Below are 20,453 nucleotides of genomic sequence, written 5' to 3'. Positions count from 1 at the left end.
TGAAGAGCTGAGGCATGCGGTGCGCGCACGCCGGCCACTTTAATTTCATTAGGCGCTGGTGGAGTGACTGCCGCACGACGGCCACTTTCAATGTCGCTCGCAGCCGCTTTGACGGTGCAATGGGCCAGTTGACTAGACTCGCCCCCCAGGCCTTAGGCTGCCAGCCCTCCCCTGACCCTCAGTGTACACCCTCAGCACACCCTCGCTCTAGCAAACAAAATACCTACCCTGAATACACTGGGTAAACGTATCATAATACTAGTAAAGTGTGCCGTGCAGGTAGTGAGTACTAGCGCACCGCATAGAGTATGCGCTCTGCTAACCGGGTATCTGTACATCATTATTTTAGTAATTGTTTAGTAATGTTTTTATTGCCCAGATTTGCAGCTTGAATCAGAGTTTTTGGCCCCATTGTGACTGCATTCAGTCCAACTCCAGCACCATCTGCTCCAGCACACTTTTCCCTTAGAAATCATATTACACTCTCACAAGCAGCCCCCCTGCCCGGGTCGCGTTTCACTCCCCCGCCCGCCACACACCTCATGCCTCCTTACAGTACTCCACTGACCAAGGTGTTTAGAAAGGCCCCGCCCCCTACCCAAGCACTATCCCATTGGCTGGTCTGGGAATGATTGACACGCGAGGAGTCTTCCCCGCTGCTCGAGCTGTTCCCCTGGCACTTGTGTAATTGATACGCGTAAGGTTTCCCCAGGCGAGGGCTCCGGTTGCAGCAGTTTTCAGTATCCCATGCGCGGATCGGCAGAGCTATAGATCCAGCATGTCCCGGGATAGGGTGGTGGAGTTGGCCCCCAGCTCCCTGGCCTTAGTGCTGAGCAGGGTGGACGTTACCGGGGAGGAAAGGGGCAGCCAGATCTTCCAGGACTTCCAGGCTGCTAACGCGAGGTGCTTCTGGAACAGGAGGCTGGTCCGGGCCATGTCGGAGGTATCGTTCCAGGGCTGGTTGGAGAGCTGGGTGCTGCTGGTCCAGGGGCACAGCTCAAACCTGGAGGTGCTGAGGGATGCCTGGGTCAGGAGAGCTCTAAGACCCCCGCGGGGTTTCCGTGTCGTAGCTCTGGGTGAGTACACAGTAGGGTAAAGTGTTCTATCTATGGAGCTGACCCCATAGAAACCAGGGGGTTATTTATTTATTTGAGTTCTGCACCTTTTACTCGCTAACACGGGACCTTTCCAAGTTTACTCCTATCCCATGTTGACTTTATTATTATTTTTATAAATCTTTATTTTTATTAGCCTTCTTGATCATTGTCCATAGTTTAGTTCTTCTCTCCTAATCATTCTTCTTTCTCTACATGTTTCGTCTTGCTTTGCTTCCAGTTTCTTGAATATTTATCACTACAGCTGTTGTTTTGGAAAACTTCTTTTCATGATGAATCCTGGTTACAATTTATTGCTGATGCCTCTTTGAGCTCAATGTTAGTTTTATTATACAATTGTTACATTTTGGTCCTATGTGAATTGAGACAGAATGGGGGTGACTGCTTGTACAAGGAGACATGGATTGCAGGTAAAGTCACATTCAGATGGTTGTAGCATAAGGGAACAGATGGTTTCTAGTGACAGTGGGGTAGCTTTTAGGGGAGGGAGAAGCAAACATAAACAGAGATTTAAAGCATATAATAAGGACCAACACCACATGGACCAAACATGCAGTGTGGATAAACCTGGATGAGAGGGAGACATAGTGGGGCTAATGCTAGGGTATCTTTATAGCCATTAGATTGAAGCACGATGACCTGGCATGGATGTGTAGATAGTCCAGTATTAAGTGCGGAAGTTCACTTTTCATCGGTGAACATTAGCTACATTGTTGTACCCTGGTTTTTGATACATTTGTGCCTTTGCATCCTTATTTCTTTTTACTTCTACTCTTTGCTTTATATCTGGCTGCATTGCTCGCCGATTCCCTTACCTGTGCACTCAAAACGTTAGTCTTGCTTCCATAAAATGCCTTTTTTTTTTATAGATCCTGGTAACCGCTTGGTGACTATATTTTACTTTGGCGTTTATTCACTATAGCAGGGATTGTCAGTTGAGTTAACTCCTTGACTTCACTTTATATTATGAATGTCCAACCCCAGTTAACCTCTCCTCCAAGAAGAGTTTGAGTGGCCCTGTATAATGTGTAGATAAATTAGCCAGATATATTTACGTTTCCTCACCCAATGAACAATGCGTTATATAGGGCAGCTCAGCCCTATATGTTGGCCCATCATAATGAATAGTGAAGTGAAGGAGTGGAAACCACAACTCCTGCCTACTCTCCCTTTAGTGAATAAACTTCTTTGTTGAATTCCCTGATCCTAGCCACTGGGTATATATGCTTGCCAGTTACTACATTTATTATTTAGGTATGCTATTGCCAGCAGCTACTATTTTTGCAGTCCCTTGCCTTATCTCATACTGAAACCATACCATACTGTTACCAGCCATTTTGGTACATTGCCCTTACTGCTGGTTACATTTTTTTATTTACCAACATAGGCACACATTTTAAATACAATTTATAATAATGTCAGTGATAAGAATTATACTATAAGTAAGTAACTGTTCAATGCCATCTCAAACTTATTTGTCTGTAATTGGATTTTGGGTACTTCTTATTGAATTGCAGTTATAAATTGTAGTGAGCATTCCTTACATTATCAAGGGTAATGTCCTCTTGGTACTGCTCTTGTTTCATTATGATATTATTTTGAAAGTTTTTCCCCTACATGTAATAATCTGTTAAAGGGACACTCCGGCCATCATATGCACTTTAATGCTTGTAATAACTGAGTGGTCCGATTACATTTTCCTATCCTTAGCGATATGGCTTATAGGATATGTGGGAACACATCTCCTGGTTCCACCAGGATTCCAGGGAGGTCTAATAAGACCCCCTGTGTGCATGCCATTGAGGGCTGCTCTAAAACCATTGCTTATACAAATCAAAGGAATGTGTATGATATGCATCTTTCATTTACACATAAGTGTATATTTGAAATTGTGTGGTTTCTTTTCTTTAGCTAAAATGTTGTTGATATTGAGCTCTCAGACATTGCATTTATCTCCCCAGCCTACCACAGTTATCACTTGTTGCTTTCTTTACACCTTCCACAGATAAAAGATAAATTATTTTGTTTTGCTGGGGATCACATGACAGATATTGTGGACTAAGGTCTTACATTAGAGTGACTGCCCATCAAAGCGAAGACAATCATGTTCAGATGTGTACAGTACTCAGCACCGTCTTGTATTTTGAACAGTTTACAAAACAGATCTTCAGAGAAGTGGATGTTGATACATTTCATCACAGGGTTTTGTCATGTTAATCATGTGGGTGATGCTATCATGTTACAAGCAGACACATGGCAAGTACACCCAGAGACATAAATCCACTATCAGGGCTGGCAGCATGCATTTGTTTAGTCGTTAAACTATACCTTCCAACCTGTAGCATACACTGAGAATTTGTCAAACATTCAGTTGACCCATGGTTAACGATTAACATTCTATGACATTATGGCAGTGTTGTCCAACTTTTCAATACCAACTAGAGTAAAAGACATTTGTACCTTTGGGTTTTTTGGCCAGATGGGCTTTGAACGATAAACCTTGAGGTCTTCAAGTAGACAGATGGGCATCTCTACAGAAGAGAGTAATGGTTGGTTGGCAATGTTTTAAAGTTCACACAGTTTATTACCCTTACGTGTCTGGTAGCTAGTTTAATAAACATTTTACTATCCCTTCAAATTGTCTTTAAATCTAAAGGAAGACCAACGTAGAGAAACGTCACTTTTTTTAAGGCCTGGGATGAAAGGCGTTGGTTTTGTTTGTTTATTGAGGGTAGGTGTGTACTCCCTCTTCAATGAGGCTAAATTTATAACAGGTTAATATAAATGTAATTGAAGCCGCAGTGCTGATCTCAGCTTTGTTCTTGTGTATTCAGCTGAGGAGCTGTTAAAAGCTCCAATATACCTTTGCAATATGCATTCTGATAAATAAGGAAATTGCCCGGCACTTTGCACAAATACTTCATGTGTGCAGACTGTTCAAAAGTGGGGAAATTAAATGACGTTCTTACAGGGATCTGTGTTACACCAATGACTGAAATAACACTACGATGTGGGGGTTGGGGGAATAGGGCTGAGATGAGATCACTGCGAGTAGCTCACTAAAAAGAAGAGTAACACCAAATCTGTTCTACTATTGTGAAATACTTTTTTGTTCTAGGTTCTCATTGTATTAAAATATTCTGTTTCGATATGTGATGTCTATAAACATACAGAACCATTGATTCTACATGAGCCATTGTTATTACAGGACAAAAATATAGCGAACAAACCCCTTGTACCCACAGACCTCTTCCAAGGGTCAACATATGTATATGGACTATTGCTCGTCTCTCACCGATGTCTCTGCAATGGGATTAGAGATCCCCAAAAAATCTGGGGGAGAAAGAAAATCCGTACTCCCAGTCCCATGTCTTCATATACCCCTGTTTAGAACAAATTGGCATCAAAGTTAGTCATTCCTCATGTGAACGCCATGGCCAAGATTCATACATTATGTATTTTCCAAGACCTTCCTTTTCTACACAACACACCAAGAAATGTCTAAATCAAGCACAAGTATGAACTACTGTAGCTAGTAACATGGCTTCCCATCTCAAGATTATGTCCACATAAATCCATCTTGTGACCATACTTGGTGTCCTCACTTCGTAATTATCTACCACCACCTGTTTATGCTCAGCCTTGCATTTGCTTCCCATATGTTCTATTATTACATTCCTAGAGCAAACATGTGTATGCCCTCTAATGTTAAAACAGATGTCACTAAAACTTGACATTAATTGTAAGTGCATACAAAAATCATTGTATGTCCCATGTATGGTAAGCATTTAGAAATGTCCAAATGGATTCAGCCAAGATATTTTATTAATGCTTTAGGCTTTTTGGATATCTACACTAGCCACCTCCAATTTCCTGCCCCAAACTACAAATAAGGAGAAGCCAATAAGGAAGATGGGAGGGTGGATACATTCCCCGACATATCATCTTGGTGATATATCATAAATTGCTGAAAGTAGACATCCTAAAATTACAAATGTCTTAAAAACTGTCTACAGTGTATAAACTGTATATCAGATTGTGTAGATGGCAGGTCAGCTTTAATACCGTCCATATTTTTACTTTTGTTTTGTTTGCCTTCCATCCCTGACTATGACCTCTTCCTGTTCAATAGAAGACTTTGGAAAGAAATGAGGGGACAACTATATTCAAGGAAAATGTCTACAGATTCTTTCACTCATACAAATTTATAGACAAAGCAGGGTGTCCGCTAATGTTATAGGAAAAGAGACTCCTTGTGGAAAGCATAATTGTTTTCAGTGGGGGCCGTTAAGATGTGGAATGCGCTGCCGAAGTGTTTTTTGTGTGGATTCACTTAATATTGAAGAAAGGCTGGCTGCGTTTCTAAGAAATTAACTTATTCAGGTTTATGTTTAACTTTAGCATAGGCAATGTTTATTCTGAGAAAATCTGATTGCCTTTGGTGTCAAGTTTTTTTTGTTTTGTTTTTTAAAGGCTTTGGGACAGTTTTAGACATCTTACCTTCGTCTGGATGAACAGATATAGGCATTTAGAAAGGTTAAACATGGTGGACTTAAACGTTGTTTAAAAAAAAAATGGGCTATGGATGAAAAGCTAAAGATATTTTATGGAACCCCTGTAAAAAGTGCTTCTAGTAGACATTTCCTGTTTAGAATGACCAAATCATCGTATTTTCTTTTCTTATATATTCTTTTATGTAGTTAAATATATAGGGGAGGCTCCCCTCGTCAAAAAGCAGAAGGAATTATAAGGCATGCAATCACTATAATTTGGGTCTGGAAATTACACTGGATAAAGGAGAGCCTCAGTGTGTCCCAGTATAATTGTAAAAATATGCTAACCAAAGTGGTGACCTTTTTGGAACAGATTGACCTTGTACCAACATTCATCTCTGAAGGGAACGGGTGAAGTGTAAATATAATTATTGTGATGTTAACATTTTATTTCCAGAAACATTCCACAGAAGACCTACATGCCCTGAGATTATTTCAGAATGGCTGATGCTTCTTGCTAATAAAATGTGATATGTTTTCCTTCAACATGTGGTTTGACTCTCACAGCGTTTCAATATACCACTTTATTGTAAAAAGAAAAAAACGTAACTGCAACTGTGGATCAGATGTGTATATTTTACATGGCTGATTAAAGCGTGGTGCTACTTCTTTCAAATACCCTGTGGGAAATGTTATATTTATATCCTTTGGTGTTTGAGAGATTTCTTCAAAACAACAAAATGTGCAATTTTACAACTGCAGACAGATTCTAAGAATCGTGTATTTAACACACTGCGAGTTCAAAATCTATGCAGACTAAATATCGCTCAGTATCAAAAGCTGAAGATTCAAGACTAATAAAAATATATATATATATATATATATATATATATATGTGTTAAAGGCTGTTCTCAATATCTGTGTACCAAAATATTTCTTCTGATTTGCAAGAAATATTTATAAAACTACATTATTCAAACATTCTAAAGTAATTTGAACCCTTCTTATCTTAGTCTTCTAGTGAGTATGCTCAGTAACAAGATCATTGGGTATCTTTCAATCCATTGTTTGAGTATTCAAAGAGAAATCTTGACAATTTTGACAATGAAGTCAATTAGCATGTTTATAAGGCATGAGTTTGGCAAGTAAATGTTCTTTGAATGCTTTCTATTCTTAATCAAATTGAGATCACTTTTAACATATTTATATATATATATATATATATAAGGTGTGAGTCACATTACCAATGCATGTTACTTCATAGTAGAATTATGTTAAACCAAGTAGGGCAATTGTTTTGTTGTTTTTATTTTAGGTCTATAAAAACCTTTAGAATTCAGCTTTGCGTAGTGCTTCAGGCTTTTTGTAGAAAGAATCCCCTCCAGTAATGCGTTTTGTGGCCCACTACCCATCACAACCACACTACAGATAAGGATTGTTAGCCATAATTCTTCACACAGAGAACAAAAGTCAAATGTGCTTAATGGTTTAGTTTGATGATTTATGTAATTGAAGGATTGTTTTCCTTTTATCTTTGCAAACCTGTTTTTCTTACAATACAATAGGACATCATCCACACCATTCTGCAAATACCTGGTCAGAAATAGACACGTCAATGGAACAAAAAAAATATCCTAAAGGGAAGTAGTGCAGATCTTTATCTAGGTTGATGTCTACTGAGTTTGTTAATGTGGCCATAGAGTGTCCCTGGTGAACTGCTATTTTTGACACCTTCCAAAGTCAATTTTATTAACCCCTGCTTTTCAAGTCTTGAAATCCTACATTTAGAGTACACCTGCAGTGCTACCTCTACCTGTTTTCACATTGCCCTTTCTGAATGGGAATGTTTTTCCATCTATATAGACCACGTGGCGGCTTGGTTACAATTGTACTTTGTGTTGGAGTGACGGGGTGTGTATATCTTGAATAAATCCTTATTTCCCTTGTAGAATTTTGGTGTATTCAGTTTCAGAAAGCTGGTTCCTGGAGCTCTTAATTTGGTGTATACCTGTGGTGTGCATTTCCTCAGGGTTTAAAGAGAAAGCATTACGAGTATGTTGACTGTGGTGCCAAGGTTAGGTTTAGTGAATGATAAGTATCCTGATTGTCATGGAACTTTGTTGTCAAAGTGTTAATTAAAACCATGCTGAGCCTTTGATGCACACCTTTTCATATATGTTTAATGCTTTCATTAACACTTCTTTGGTAACAAACCTGACTATCAACACAGATCATCCTACAGACTTAGAATAATACATACCTATACACAAGAAAAACCATTTACACTATTAAATTATTCAGATATACATAAACTTTACAAATAAACAGGAAATAAAGTTTTCCCATTTCCACGGGTTTGTAAAGAATAGATCAAATGGTGGAATTCAATCCAAACATTTTTAGTTATTTGACCATTTGGAGAGCAGTAGTTTCCCAACTGCTCTTCTGCCAGCAAAAGGTCACACACAGGTCTGGCTGCCAGGATAGGGTTTCAGGCACATGGTCATTGGGGTTGACATTAAATCTCAGTACAAAAAGAGAAGTGGAGCTTGGTGTACAAGGGCATCACACAAGGAGATTTTGAGGTGGGCTGGAAAGCCACAATTTCTCCTCTAATTCATACATCCAACACATCCCTGTTTTGGTATTAAATGCATTTTGTCTGGTGGTCCCAATTTTTGAATGTCAGAATGAAGTTATTAGAAAACCAACTACCATAACAGTCATTCTTTGGACAGTTTTGGTGGGTAAGCTACTTGAAAGTTTCAGGATGGAATTTCAGGGTCGAAGCATTGAGAAAATGCATGAGCAGGGCTATCATGATATTGTTTATTTTCAGTACCTGGATTATAATACATATGATATACAATCCATTCTGATCAGAGCCAGACTAATTTTCTTACACTATCAATCTTCATTCACTAACCTATTGTCCATCCACTACCTCCCAATAACATGCATACTGCTGACTCTTACCTACGGAACCTTTAACACTGTGCACCCTCCCATATCTCTGCTTTTATCTCCAAATTCTCTCCTAACCACCCTCTTCAATTAGGTCGATGCCTCTCTTCAAGCATATTTGCTTCTTCCCACTAGCATATCTAGGATGTTACCTGTGCTGCACCTATTTTGTGGAATTCCTTACCTCTTTAAGACTCCCCCTTCTTATTCCAATTTAAAATGTTTACTAAATGCACTTTTTCAGAACATACACTCAATTTTCTAACAGCTCCAACATGCATCCCAAAAACATGTTCCTTCAAGATCTCCATGCCACTGCCTTCTCATGATCCTCTGTATGATCAGATCATCTTTGCCCAAATAGGTCCTTATCTTTCATGATTTTGTAAATGTTGTATATTGCCAATTTAATGTTCATTTATTAACATTTTAATCATGGTTATAGTGTTGGCCAATCTGTTGGTACTCTAAATAAATAAATAGAATGCAACGGGATCAGTTTACATTGTAATATTAGCTGTCCATTCATTCATTGTAAAAATCCATTAAAGCAACAGCCAAAGACAACCACACAATTGTGTATTATGTATATTTGATTTTGTGCTGCTTACTATATGATGGTTTAATAGATCTCTGTAACCTAATTCCCTAGAACAGCAGTGTCTGTATTTTGTTTAGCACAGCTGTTCAGCTACACTTTTCTTTGTTTGTTTTTCTCTTTTTATAGTATTTTATTGTATTATATGTTTCTATTTAGGAAATGATAATCTCTAAGGATCTGCACTGTGTGCAAAGTGGTTTTAATTGTGTATGCCACAGCTGGATTACATTTGTAGATGATACAATGGTATGCAGAGAAGACTATTTGATCTTTACATTATGCTAGTGAATACAGATTGATAAATATTCTTATATCACGTTCTTACTTGGTGAATAATGACTGCCAATTAGGTATATGGTTTGTTATTGTATGTGGAAAGGCATTCAAAGGGTTGCTATTCCTTTCCTTTTCACACCCACCACTTTCCCCTCAAGAAAAAATATAAACTGTAGAAGTAAAACCACAAAGTACACTTTGCTGCCTTTCAGTATTTGATGACCCATAGCCTTTAAATCATGTTTAAATCACAATATTATAGTATATTTTCTTAGCACAAGCATTGGAGATACTGGATCATTAACACAACCTATTGACTCCATCCGGTTTAGCTACTGAAAACATTGCCCATATATTACAATGAATCTAAATACACCTTCTGATTAGCCTCATTATATATATTATATATATTATATATATATATAAAGTAAATCTGTACTACTCAAATATATACATAATTCTTCTGTGATCCTTTTATATATGCTTGCGATTAATTAATATGCAATACATTTCTGTATTAAATTACATTATGGTATGTGGTTGGGCAGACTAGGTGGGCCGAATGGCTCTTATCTGCAAACACTTTCTATGTTGAGGGTGATCTGTACGATAAAGTGTGATCAGTGTGGCTGAGAGTGGTGTCTACATTATATATTTGACGCAATGAAGGGAGGTTGATACTCAAAAGGTTGTCTTTTAAAATGGAATGTTAGTCCAAGAAAAAGGTATTTTATATTGCAGTATCGGTGAAGCTTCGCTCCTTCACACTGCAACCTGATCACGGGCTCCTGTCTGGCTGATTCACAGCACGGCAGCTGTTTTTCCCTGGCTGCTCTCTCTAGTCTAGACAGATGAATTGTCTCTGCTAGAGACAACTTCCCAACATAGGGATGGTCCAGCAAAAGCGACGACGAGTGGCAACCATGCCTCTAAGAGGGGGTTATTATTAAGTTAGGTTCCTCAGCTAGTGTTAGTTACATGTTGCTTAATACAGCAATGCTATTGAAGTTTGTTCCTGCATAACCTCTTATAAGGCAGAAAGTCTTGCTGGGTGATTAGGGATGAACTATTGAGTGATTTAGCACAAACAGCTCGATACTTAGGGTGTTTGCCATACAAATGGCTACTATGCCTCTACCTGAAAAGATATTATGCAAAAACTAAAACTGATCTTTAACAAAGGTGTCTGACCCCTAAAGGTCCTTCCATTTGAACACTATCACCACCTTGTATTATTAAATATATAACAACAGTAAAATATACAGCCCCATAGTGTTTACTTGTCTTATGTTAAACAATAAACTTTAGTTAAGGGTATTGTTCAGTTTGTTAATTAAAGGCTGTATCCGTGATTGTTTTGTGAGAAAATTCTGTATTGGATCTTTGGCCATAATCATTATTTAAATAAATGAATAAGGGTTTTATAAATGGCATTTCATATAAAAGTGTCCTGCACCGCTAACCTGAAAGAAACATAATCCCCCAAATTCTCGGTACATTTTTTCCTTTTAAATAAGATTTCAGTAACTTCTTTGCGTTTCTTATTACATATAGTTTAATGAATCATTTGGTGTGCCATAGTGCGTAATTAAATTGGTTGCTAAAAAATTGGGGCAACCGTACAAATGCTTTTGTACGGTTAGAGGTTAGATTATTCAAATAATCTAAATGTGGTTCTTGGTAAATATCACACTCAAATAACATTCCCTTTCAAGAAATCTAAACCATTGTAAGCATGAATACCCCCATACAAAGTTACAGTATGTCAATTACTTGGACGAGAACCATGCTCAGTCAAACATAAAACCCACTGATCTAAGGCTTGCCTAGTGTACTAACTGTCCTTCTAGGTAACATGTTTACAATTCAGTGTGTAGTAACGATGTCCCAAAACATGTTCTTATTGCGTAACTTTACAGTGTCTTTTGACCTTTTTTTTTCTCTCACAAAAGTCACATTTTGCCAAAATCCTCTAAAGCTTTTAATGCACACTCTTCTACTGCCACAAATCCACAGGGTCTTTTTTTTCTGAGCCGCAGGTCCTAAGGCCATTTGGTGTGGTTTTTATCCGGTGTGTTACACAGGAATACATAAACGTCTTTGGGGTGGTAAAGCCGCAGGAGGCCTGTCTCTGCTGTTTCCAATCTCATTTGGAAACTTTCATCTGTGCTGCTGGCTGAAGCTCAGAAAAAGTCAGAGCTGTTGTTGGAATTGTGCTCTAAGCATGTGTTTCATATAAAGCTACTACATATCGAGGACTTTCCATTTATCTGTGGCAATGCACATAGAAATAGGGGGTGGGGGGGTTTGAGAGACTTGACATGACCTAATCAATACAGGTTTTGACTAGTGGTCTATTGCCTCGGAAATGGGTAATCCAGGTTTTTAAATCCTTAAATGTACTTCTGTGTATCCCACGAGTATCCATTTCATTTTGGTTTTCTTATCTATTGCTTATTTTTATTTGTAAGAACCATTACATAGGTTTATCTAGTACCAAAAAGTAAAATGCATGATTTTGAAAAGTGACAGATCCCCAATTTAGCAAATAAAAATAAAACGCTTCTCTGTCTTTGTTAGTTTTATTTGTCCTTTGGATGGGGCCAAACACAACAACACCTGCTTTAGCCATCGTACATATCCGTCATTGAGACAGTAAAAGTATACTTTCATTTAATTAAGGAAATACATATTAAATATTCCTATAGGATATCATTGAATACATTTATTTACATTTTGGTGAAAAGCAAATTTAATTAAAAACCCTTAGTGTAGATATACACGGACCTTGTATTTCTGGTTGACTAGGTTTATTCAATAAATCCATGAAGCCTACTGCCCACATGAGTGCCCAGTGAGATCTGCTCACATGGGAGACAGGCATGGATTATGAATGAAATGTGGTTTGCATTAATAAGTCTCTTCTCACTCTCTCTGTGCCATGCAACGAATTGCTGCCAGAAATGCTGGGCAGGAACCATGGGAGCACCTTTGGCCAAAAAAAGGGGTCCTTAGTGGCTGTACATGTTCCATTTCTACCTACTTTATCCATAAATTGCCCTTTTCCCCAACATTACTTGGACTGTATGTTTTTTGTGAATCGGTTACAGTTTCAGTTTATAAGATTCAATTATATATATATGTTTTCCTTGTCAAGGCAAAGTAGGACTTGCAAAGCTTCTTAGAGAAACAGAAGCACCAAATGCTGCAATTAGGGAGGAAGGGAAGGGCTTAATTTGGACGACAGCTGTTTTCTCATTTACAGAAATGTAAAGCATGTGGCCGTTGGGTCCAATGAGCAAGTAGGTAGCCTTGTTTTGCTTGTTGGTAGGAAGCATAGTAGAGGAATGAATGGGACCCGTTAGTACAAATGCGCATTGGGGAAAGGAAGATAGCTTGCGTTCCATTCTGTTTTGTTTCTTGGAAAATACATGAACCATGCACTGAAATACAACAAATCTATTCTTGTGCATGAGTTTAGTACACATTTCCGTGTATACGACATGCAATCCCTTCCATACCCCTCATTCATTCGGAGGTGTTACAATGTAACTTTGCTGTTCTACTAACCGCTAGAAACTAAGGTATATTGGTTGTGTTTTTTCACAATATTGTTATAAAGCAGATTTGTTAAGCCCAATTGCTTTTATCATCATTGCTTTTCATTCAGTTTAATAGTTTGAAAGCTACTTGTTTGAAACAAGGGACTAACTTACCTCTGTTAAGCTACGTTTAGTGGCATTTGATGGCAAAAACCGCTAAGGGAATTTCTTAGCTGTCCTAAGCATATCTCCCATTTCAGTGCTGGATTAAGGGATTTGTAGGCCCAGAGCTGAACATTTTGATTGGCCTAATTATGGTATTATACAGAGAAAATGCACTAAATTCCTAGAAATAGTAATTGGATAGATGGAGCCTTTATAATTTTGTAGTGTATGGAGGAAAGGGGTCTTGATATTGATGACCATGATGAGACTGGACTTTGTATGTGGGTGGCTAATGACCTAAGCAGAATGCATGAACGTCTGTCAAATAAACGTCCTTTTATCTTCTACTTGCAATCTGTGGGGTTCACATAAAAAAGGCACTACCTGCAAATTGCTTACCTCAGAGAACGGCGCTTGACAATCCTTGCTTGTCAGCAGGAGGGCCTTTCCTGTAGAGACCTCCATATTAAGACTCATGTGCTGCTTGTTGGGAGACATCTTTCTTTTCAACTTTCTCTGTTCCGTTGCCCTTAGTAAGTAAAGTTTACATGCACCCCCTGTTAGTTTACTGATGCCAGACCCAACAAAATTAAACAAAACCACAACAAAGTAGAGTGGAATAATGGAAATCTGAAGAGCAGGACATTCATGTGATTGCTCTTACCGGCTCAGAAGGGTTTTAATAAATGGCATTTCAGATAAGTGTCCTGTAACCGGGGCGTCTCTTTTACTCACTACATGTGTAGATTTCATATAAAAAGAAACATAATCCCCCAAATTCTCTGTACATTTTTAATAAGATTGCAGTAGCTTCTTTGTGTGTCTAATTACATATAGTTTAATTAAATTGGTTGCTAAAAAAGTGGGGCAACCGTACAAATGCTTTTGTTATATGAGGTTCCGAGGTTAACTTCCACAATTGGTGGCTATCAAAGTGAATAGCTTTTTGGCTTTGTATTGCCCTGCAGCGAGGAGGATCTAATAGCGGGCTGTATGTGTTATGACGTGGGGTGTTTGGTTGTTTGCTTGGCTTTTTTCAGGACATTCCTGGCTCACTTCTTTGGGCGATTGGGTTTCACAGCTCACATAGGAGGGAAGGTATCTGAAGTTTGTGTCTCTGTACTTCCTACAAAGCCTTTCCCTTGATTTATGCACCTGAAAGCTGTATCTTAGCAACCGTCCTGCGTAAAAGGAGTTTGGAAAGTTCTAGATAAACAGCCTTTGTTGATCTTTACAAAGGCAGACTGTAAAACAAAAGTCAGAGGTAATTTAACAGCCTTGGAGAGATATCCGTTTGGAATTGAAAACTCAAATGGCTCGAGGATTGTACATAACGTTCTCTAAATAAAATACAATGTTTAACGTTCAAACTATCCCTTTACACACCTTACATATTCAGAATTATAAAAAAATATAAAACGTTCTGTTACTTTAGGCAATTCGGTATCTGTATCCGTGCCTGAAGCATTGAGACCTCCTGTACAGATCTGTTACAAATTGCACATTCTGTGAAGGGATTTATATAACCCTAAAAGCAAATGTGAGCATATCTAAACTATATGACCAAACGTATGTGGGCATCTGACCATCGCACCTATATGGGGGGGGGGGGGGTTGACACAGAATGATGCATTCTTTATATTATGTCGCTCAGTGAAAATATATTTTCTCACATTCATTTGGCAATGAGCAATATTCTGCCCTTCACTATTTAAGTATTCCACACGGCGGGCTATACATTTCTAATTTTTTCTCTTTATTTCAGGTGATGTGTCACCAGTACACATGACTCCGGCCTCCCAGTCTCAGTTCATTCCTCTGGCTGAAGTGCTTTGCTGTGCCATTTCTGATATGAACACATCTCAGACGGTAGTGACTCAGGAATCTCTGTTGGAACATCTGGTTAAACACTATCCAGGTATTTACCATGCGTTTACAATCACGCAGTTATTTGTCGTTCTCAACCATGTTCAATTCTTGTTATACCAACGCTGATAATTGATGATTAAAAGCATTTAATGTTAATGTTCTTTGTCTTAGGAATAGCAACTCCATCACAGGAGATTCTGTACAACACACTGGGAACACTCATTAAAGAAAGAAAAATCTATCACACAGGCGAAGGATACTTCATTGTCACGCCACAGACTTACTTTATCACAAAGAAACCATCTTTGGACACTAAGTGCATTGCAGCAGAGGATAATTTTGTCTCACCCCCATCTGTGACATACCTCATTAGTATGGAGAGCTGTGTAGATTTAACCAAGGTATCCAACCAACCATCAGTATCCCACTGCAGGTCTTGTAGCTGCTTTTCAGAACATTCTCTGCATAGCATCCTAGGACAACAGTCAATTAATCAGAGCAGCGAAAAAGCCCAAAAGGTCATCAAGGAACCAAAACCATCAGTTCAACACCAAGCTACATCCACATCGCGGGACTACCACACATGTGGAAAGTCACAAGTGTCACTAAAAGAAAAAGAAAAGTGCAGTAGGAAATTCGGTATCAGTCTTTTTTGGCGCAATGTCTCCAAAAAAGAAAAGATGAAAAAGGAATACTCAACCTTTTCTGCTCAATTTCCCCCAGAGGAATGGCCTGTGAGGGATGAGGACAATTTGGATAATATTCCACGTGATATTGAACATGAAATAATTAAGCGCATCAACCCAGTTCTCACTGTTGACAACTTAATGAAACATACGTTGCTGATGCAAAAAGCTGAGGAAAAGAAAAAAGTGTTTAGTAAAGGAACATCAACAGATATAATAAAAACCAAACATGGACCTAACGTTAGAGGGAACTCCAAGAAGAGAAATAGCCGGCTTTCGAAATATCACAGAAAACTGCAGTTAAACAAAGAGAAAAGCAGAAAGGACGCTTCTGCACTCAAATCTGTTTGTGCCGTGAAGAAAGATGTAATGACTACAAATGGTATAATGGTTAGGGATACAGTGTGTCCCATGCGTAATGAGGTTACCAAGCATGATATAATCTATAAAAAGCAAATTAGCAATCCTTTTGAGGGCGTTTTAGATAGAGGTAACTCAAGCACAAATGGGCGGAAGTCTTTAAACGAGATCAGGAGAGCCAGCTCAGGAAAGCAAAGAGATAATCGGTCAAGGTCTCTGGATTGCAAAAATGACGGTGGAACTAGATATTCAAGTGGTGAAAGACACAAGATGGAGTATGATACAGAGGAATCTGTTCTAGAAGAGATGCCACCTTCTGTTCTTGATAAAGATGACTTCAGGGAGTATCCAGTCAACTACCCACAATGTAGCACGTTGAGGATAGATGATAAGTTTAAAAATAACAAAGAGGGCCAATATTGTGAAGAAGTCAGTCATGCTTTTGATGAATTTCAAAAACAGGCATTAATTCCACCAGAAACAAATCCAGAACACGACAGAAGTAAAACATTTTGTAAAGGGACTTGTGGGAACAAGACAGTATCAATCAGCGATTCCTCCCAACAAACAAATCGCTATAAATGTGTCCCAGTCTCAAAAAGTACTGTGAGGACCAACACTGGGGCATTTGACAAGTTAGAGGCTAAAAAATCAAGAAGTTATTTATCCAGTGGTTTAGATGAATATACTGTGTTTTCTAATTCTCAGAACCAGGAGCATACAGGTAAAGATCCAGCTATATATCAAAACATATTACAAGACGATGATGCTTGTAGCTCAGTCTACTTTGAAGAAGACACTGATGAAAACATCAAGATGTGTCCAACATTTGAATCTCAAAACTTGGATGGAGACAATTGGGATGTACACGAAGAACACATTACATCTGAAACTTCTCAAACCTGTTGGAACCATAAAGTCTCCTATTCTTCTCAAATGACATCTTTGGAACCTTCGCAGGGATACCATAATGCCGCTCTGCACATAAATGTTTGTTCTGGTCAGCCACTGAAACAATATGTCCAAAAACATTCTGTAGTAGAAGGCGACACTGCTGAACATTTACATTCTGCTGAACTTGTCGACGGCAGCATATTTGATTACTGTAATTCAAGTGAAGGCAACTCTATGGCAGAGACAATTCACACATCTGTTAATGGAAATGAGGAAAAACATGCCATCTCAGGGCAGCAGCCAGAGGAAATTAGAAAATGTTTTGAGCACAAAGTGAAGTTATTTAATTCAAAAAGTGGTCCACTGGAAACAAACCAACTGGAAAAGAATGAGAATCAAAGCACCACAGGAGACAGCGGTATTGAGTCCCCACGGTAAGATATAGTAATGTTTGTAATGCTCGTGTTACCAACATGTTCACGGTGTAATGTTCTGCTGTCCCCCCCCTGGCCTGTTGTAGTTTACTTAGTCCAGTAGTACCTACGTTTTGGAGCTCATCAAATTGAACTTATAGAACATCAACATATGAACACTTTGGTAACAAATATTGTGACAAAAAGCATTTATAGTTACATTTAGTGTAATTTGAAAAGGTGTAAAAGTGCGATTTAAAACCAACATAAAACTAACGTTTTCAGTGAATATGGACTTGGTAACAATACATAAGCTTGTACTGCCATAGGACTGTTCTGGGACCTCACTGACCTATGGGGAAATCATTAAATGATGATCAGAGGTCAACGTGTGACAAACATAACTACCGTTATTTTCCCTAAAATTATAGATGGTCCTTAACCCATTCAATCCCAGGGGTTTTTGGTACCTCAAAGCCCAGAGCAATTTTGCCATTTTTGGGGTATGTCGGTTTAGCGATGATTCTTATTTCCTGTGAATAGTGTACCCATATAAACTATATACTGTTTTTTCAAGGAGAGATAGAGCTTTCGTTTGATACCATAGTTGGATGATTAGCTGAAAATGTAGAATGAGAAATTTAGTAAAAACTAGCGAAGATTAGAAAATTAAACTAATTTTTTTTTACATTTTCCCTCTGAATCCTCACAAAATTAGACTTTCCCAGCACCAGGGAGCATACTATAAGGTGTACAATTTTGAATAATTTTTATGCCTATGGCTTAACGGGTTTGGGGGTTGTGAACGGGGGCAGAAGGGTTATACTGGCTAGATGTTATGCTAGGGCAATGGGAAGTAAGGTTTTTTTTATTTATTTTTTTATCTTTTTTAATATATTTTTTTTAATTTTAAATTTTTTTTTATTTTTTTACATATTTTTACACAGAAATGGTTAGAGGTCCTCCTAGGGACCTCCTGAACATGCCAGTGATGTCACAATGACATCACAGCTCACATTATAATTTTTTTTTGTATTACATATATTTTAATGATTTAATATTTTTGAAATGAATTAACTTTTCCTGCTTTTCTCTTTCAGGACGGGAGGGGGACTGAGAGAGATGGTTTCTCACTCCCCTCCCCGCGATCCCCCTGCACCGATCACAGCGTCTCTGTGCCTCATCGGAGGGCAGGATATTCCCGCAGGGGATATCCTGTCCTCCAATGACCTTCCGGGTTACGTCAGCAGTGATGTAACCCGGAAGGGAATGCCCGATCGCGCGTTTGCAACTGCGCGATCGGGCACTTTCAACCGTAACAGCTTACCGGCTTTCATGCCGGAAGCTGTTATGGGAGATCGGGCAGCAGAAAGCTGGCGATGCCTGGATGTGTCCCTGACGCTGCACGAAGGGCTGGACGTACCGGGACGTCCATAGGGGTTTCTTTGTGGGAGTTTTTTGGACGTCCCGGTACGTCTATAGGGGATTGAAGGGGTTAAGTAATCTTATATAGAATTATTAAAATTTTTGGTATGTAAAATTAGTGAATCACTACTTTTTTATTATTAAGTTGTCAGGAACAAAGTTTAGTGCTCGGCCCAGACCATAAGTATTCTGTTTTCTCTCCTAGAACACGTATAAGTCTTGCTTCCAACAACTCTGCCATTTTGGAGAAGCTGAAGCAGAGAACTCTCTTGCAGAATCTGGAAATAAACAGCAATTCCAGCAAAGAAGAATTATTAACAGCTAATCAATTAAAACAAATCACACCTGCTGTGAATGTATAGTAGCAAGGACACTTGCTGTATTTATACTCCTGTTGTACCTATATGTATATTTTTAATAAAGTTACAGAATATTTTGATTTATACTTACATGGGGATATTTTTATAAAGATACCCATTAAATGTTCTACAAATGTGTCGACATCCTACAGCAGGCTACCTTCAGCTGTACACAACGGACTTACATGCTGAACACATCTTAAAAGTGGAGTAATAGCAGCAACATTTTTACATGGATACTTCAACGCGTGCATCTGCCCTTTAATATGGCAGGACAATGCACCGACCGCTGGCATTCATGAGAGGGAGGATCTACGCTACTCTTATATGTGAAGCGATAAGAGGGGTGGCTGGAAACTTTGCTTATAGCCAGGTACAGCTTTAAAGATCCGTCAGCATGGATTACCAGATGTGACGGGCACATTTATTTAGCTGTGCCTCCAACTAAACATTGCAACATTAGTTTCAGACAAATGTAGAATTTGATGCCGTTAAACATTCTCATGGTCTTGACACTTACAGCTATACATTAGAATCTTAATGTAACTGGGACAAAGTACTTTCTTATAAGCTGCACAGCCAGGAGCATGGATTCAAATAATGTTTGCTTTGGACATTTCACAATGCAATTGCGAAATACTGAAAACATGTTTTGTTGATTAGAAATAAGAATGGACTGCAACAATTATTTGATTTTCTATATTATATATATATATATATATATATATAATCTCTATCAGGCACAAAGAAAGTAAACAGAGATCTGGCAACGTTTTTTTATTTGTTATACACAGCAATGAAGATAACAGTTAACATTAGCAGAGGGGAAAAAAGTCACAATATGAGGCAAAATCTGTATCAAAACCAACCTCCTAGCCATGCTGTTTGTAAAACAATTTAGATCCGCGCCGAGTTTGGCTACTGCAAACGGAGAGGAGCCAGGTTTGCTAAACAGTTTACAGCTACTAAATTTGTGAACCCATGCCTGTAGACCACCTGGCACTGACATACAAACTTCCGATTATATTTGTTTTACTATACAGTAATGTACTGTAAATATGTATATAAAATGTAAATATAATCTGTATATTGATTTTTTTTTTATTAATAGAGTTGGATTGCGAAAGAAACAAACATGTACCAAAAGTCTATGGTTTGAATAAAAAATGTTACAAGTGCCAGGGTGAAGATTTTTTTTTTTTAAAGGGAATTCCAAGTAACAATGCCTAAATTCTCAAGCAGCAACACTACAACTTTGTATATATACACATGATTCAACTTGGGGGAGCCC

The 20,453-nt window shown here is 38.4% G+C and overlaps 1 protein-coding gene across 1 annotated transcript; it reads left to right on the top strand.

Moving 5' to 3' along the window:
- Positions 1–778: 778 nt before the first annotated feature.
- LOC149298914 (storkhead-box protein 1-like) lies at positions 779–17,403 on the top strand. Its single transcript, XM_089486773.1, has 3 exons — positions 779–1,076; positions 14,922–15,074; positions 15,197–17,403. Exons 1-3 carry the CDS (start codon positions 779–781, stop codon positions 17,401–17,403), a joined length of 2,658 nt encoding a protein of 885 aa, XP_089342899.1.
- The last annotated feature ends 3,050 nt before the right edge of the window (positions 17,404–20,453 follow it).

The sequence above is a fragment of the Sceloporus occidentalis genome, unplaced genomic scaffold (genome assembly GCF_023333645.1).
Source record: "Sceloporus occidentalis isolate IW3139 unplaced genomic scaffold, rSceOcc1.0.p SCAF_30, whole genome shotgun sequence".
Taxonomy (NCBI): Eukaryota; Metazoa; Chordata; class Lepidosauria; order Squamata; family Phrynosomatidae; genus Sceloporus; species Sceloporus occidentalis.
This window is presented reverse-complemented; position numbering and strand designations above follow the sequence as displayed.

What these genes read in the sequence shown, in the direction of transcription:
- LOC149298914 (XM_089486773.1), top strand. Translation starts at nt 779, where the DNA reads ATGTCCCGGGATAGGGTGGTGGAGTTGGCCCCCAGCTCCCTGGCCTTA. An exon ending in TTTCCGTGTCGTAGCTCTGG is followed by an intron (nt 1,077 to 14,921) that starts GTGAGTACACAG and finishes TCTTTATTTCAG; the next exon opens with GTGATGTGTCACCAGTACAC. An exon ending in TCTGGTTAAACACTATCCAG is followed by an intron (nt 15,075 to 15,196) that starts GTATTTACCATG and finishes TCTTTGTCTTAG; the next exon opens with GAATAGCAACTCCATCACAG.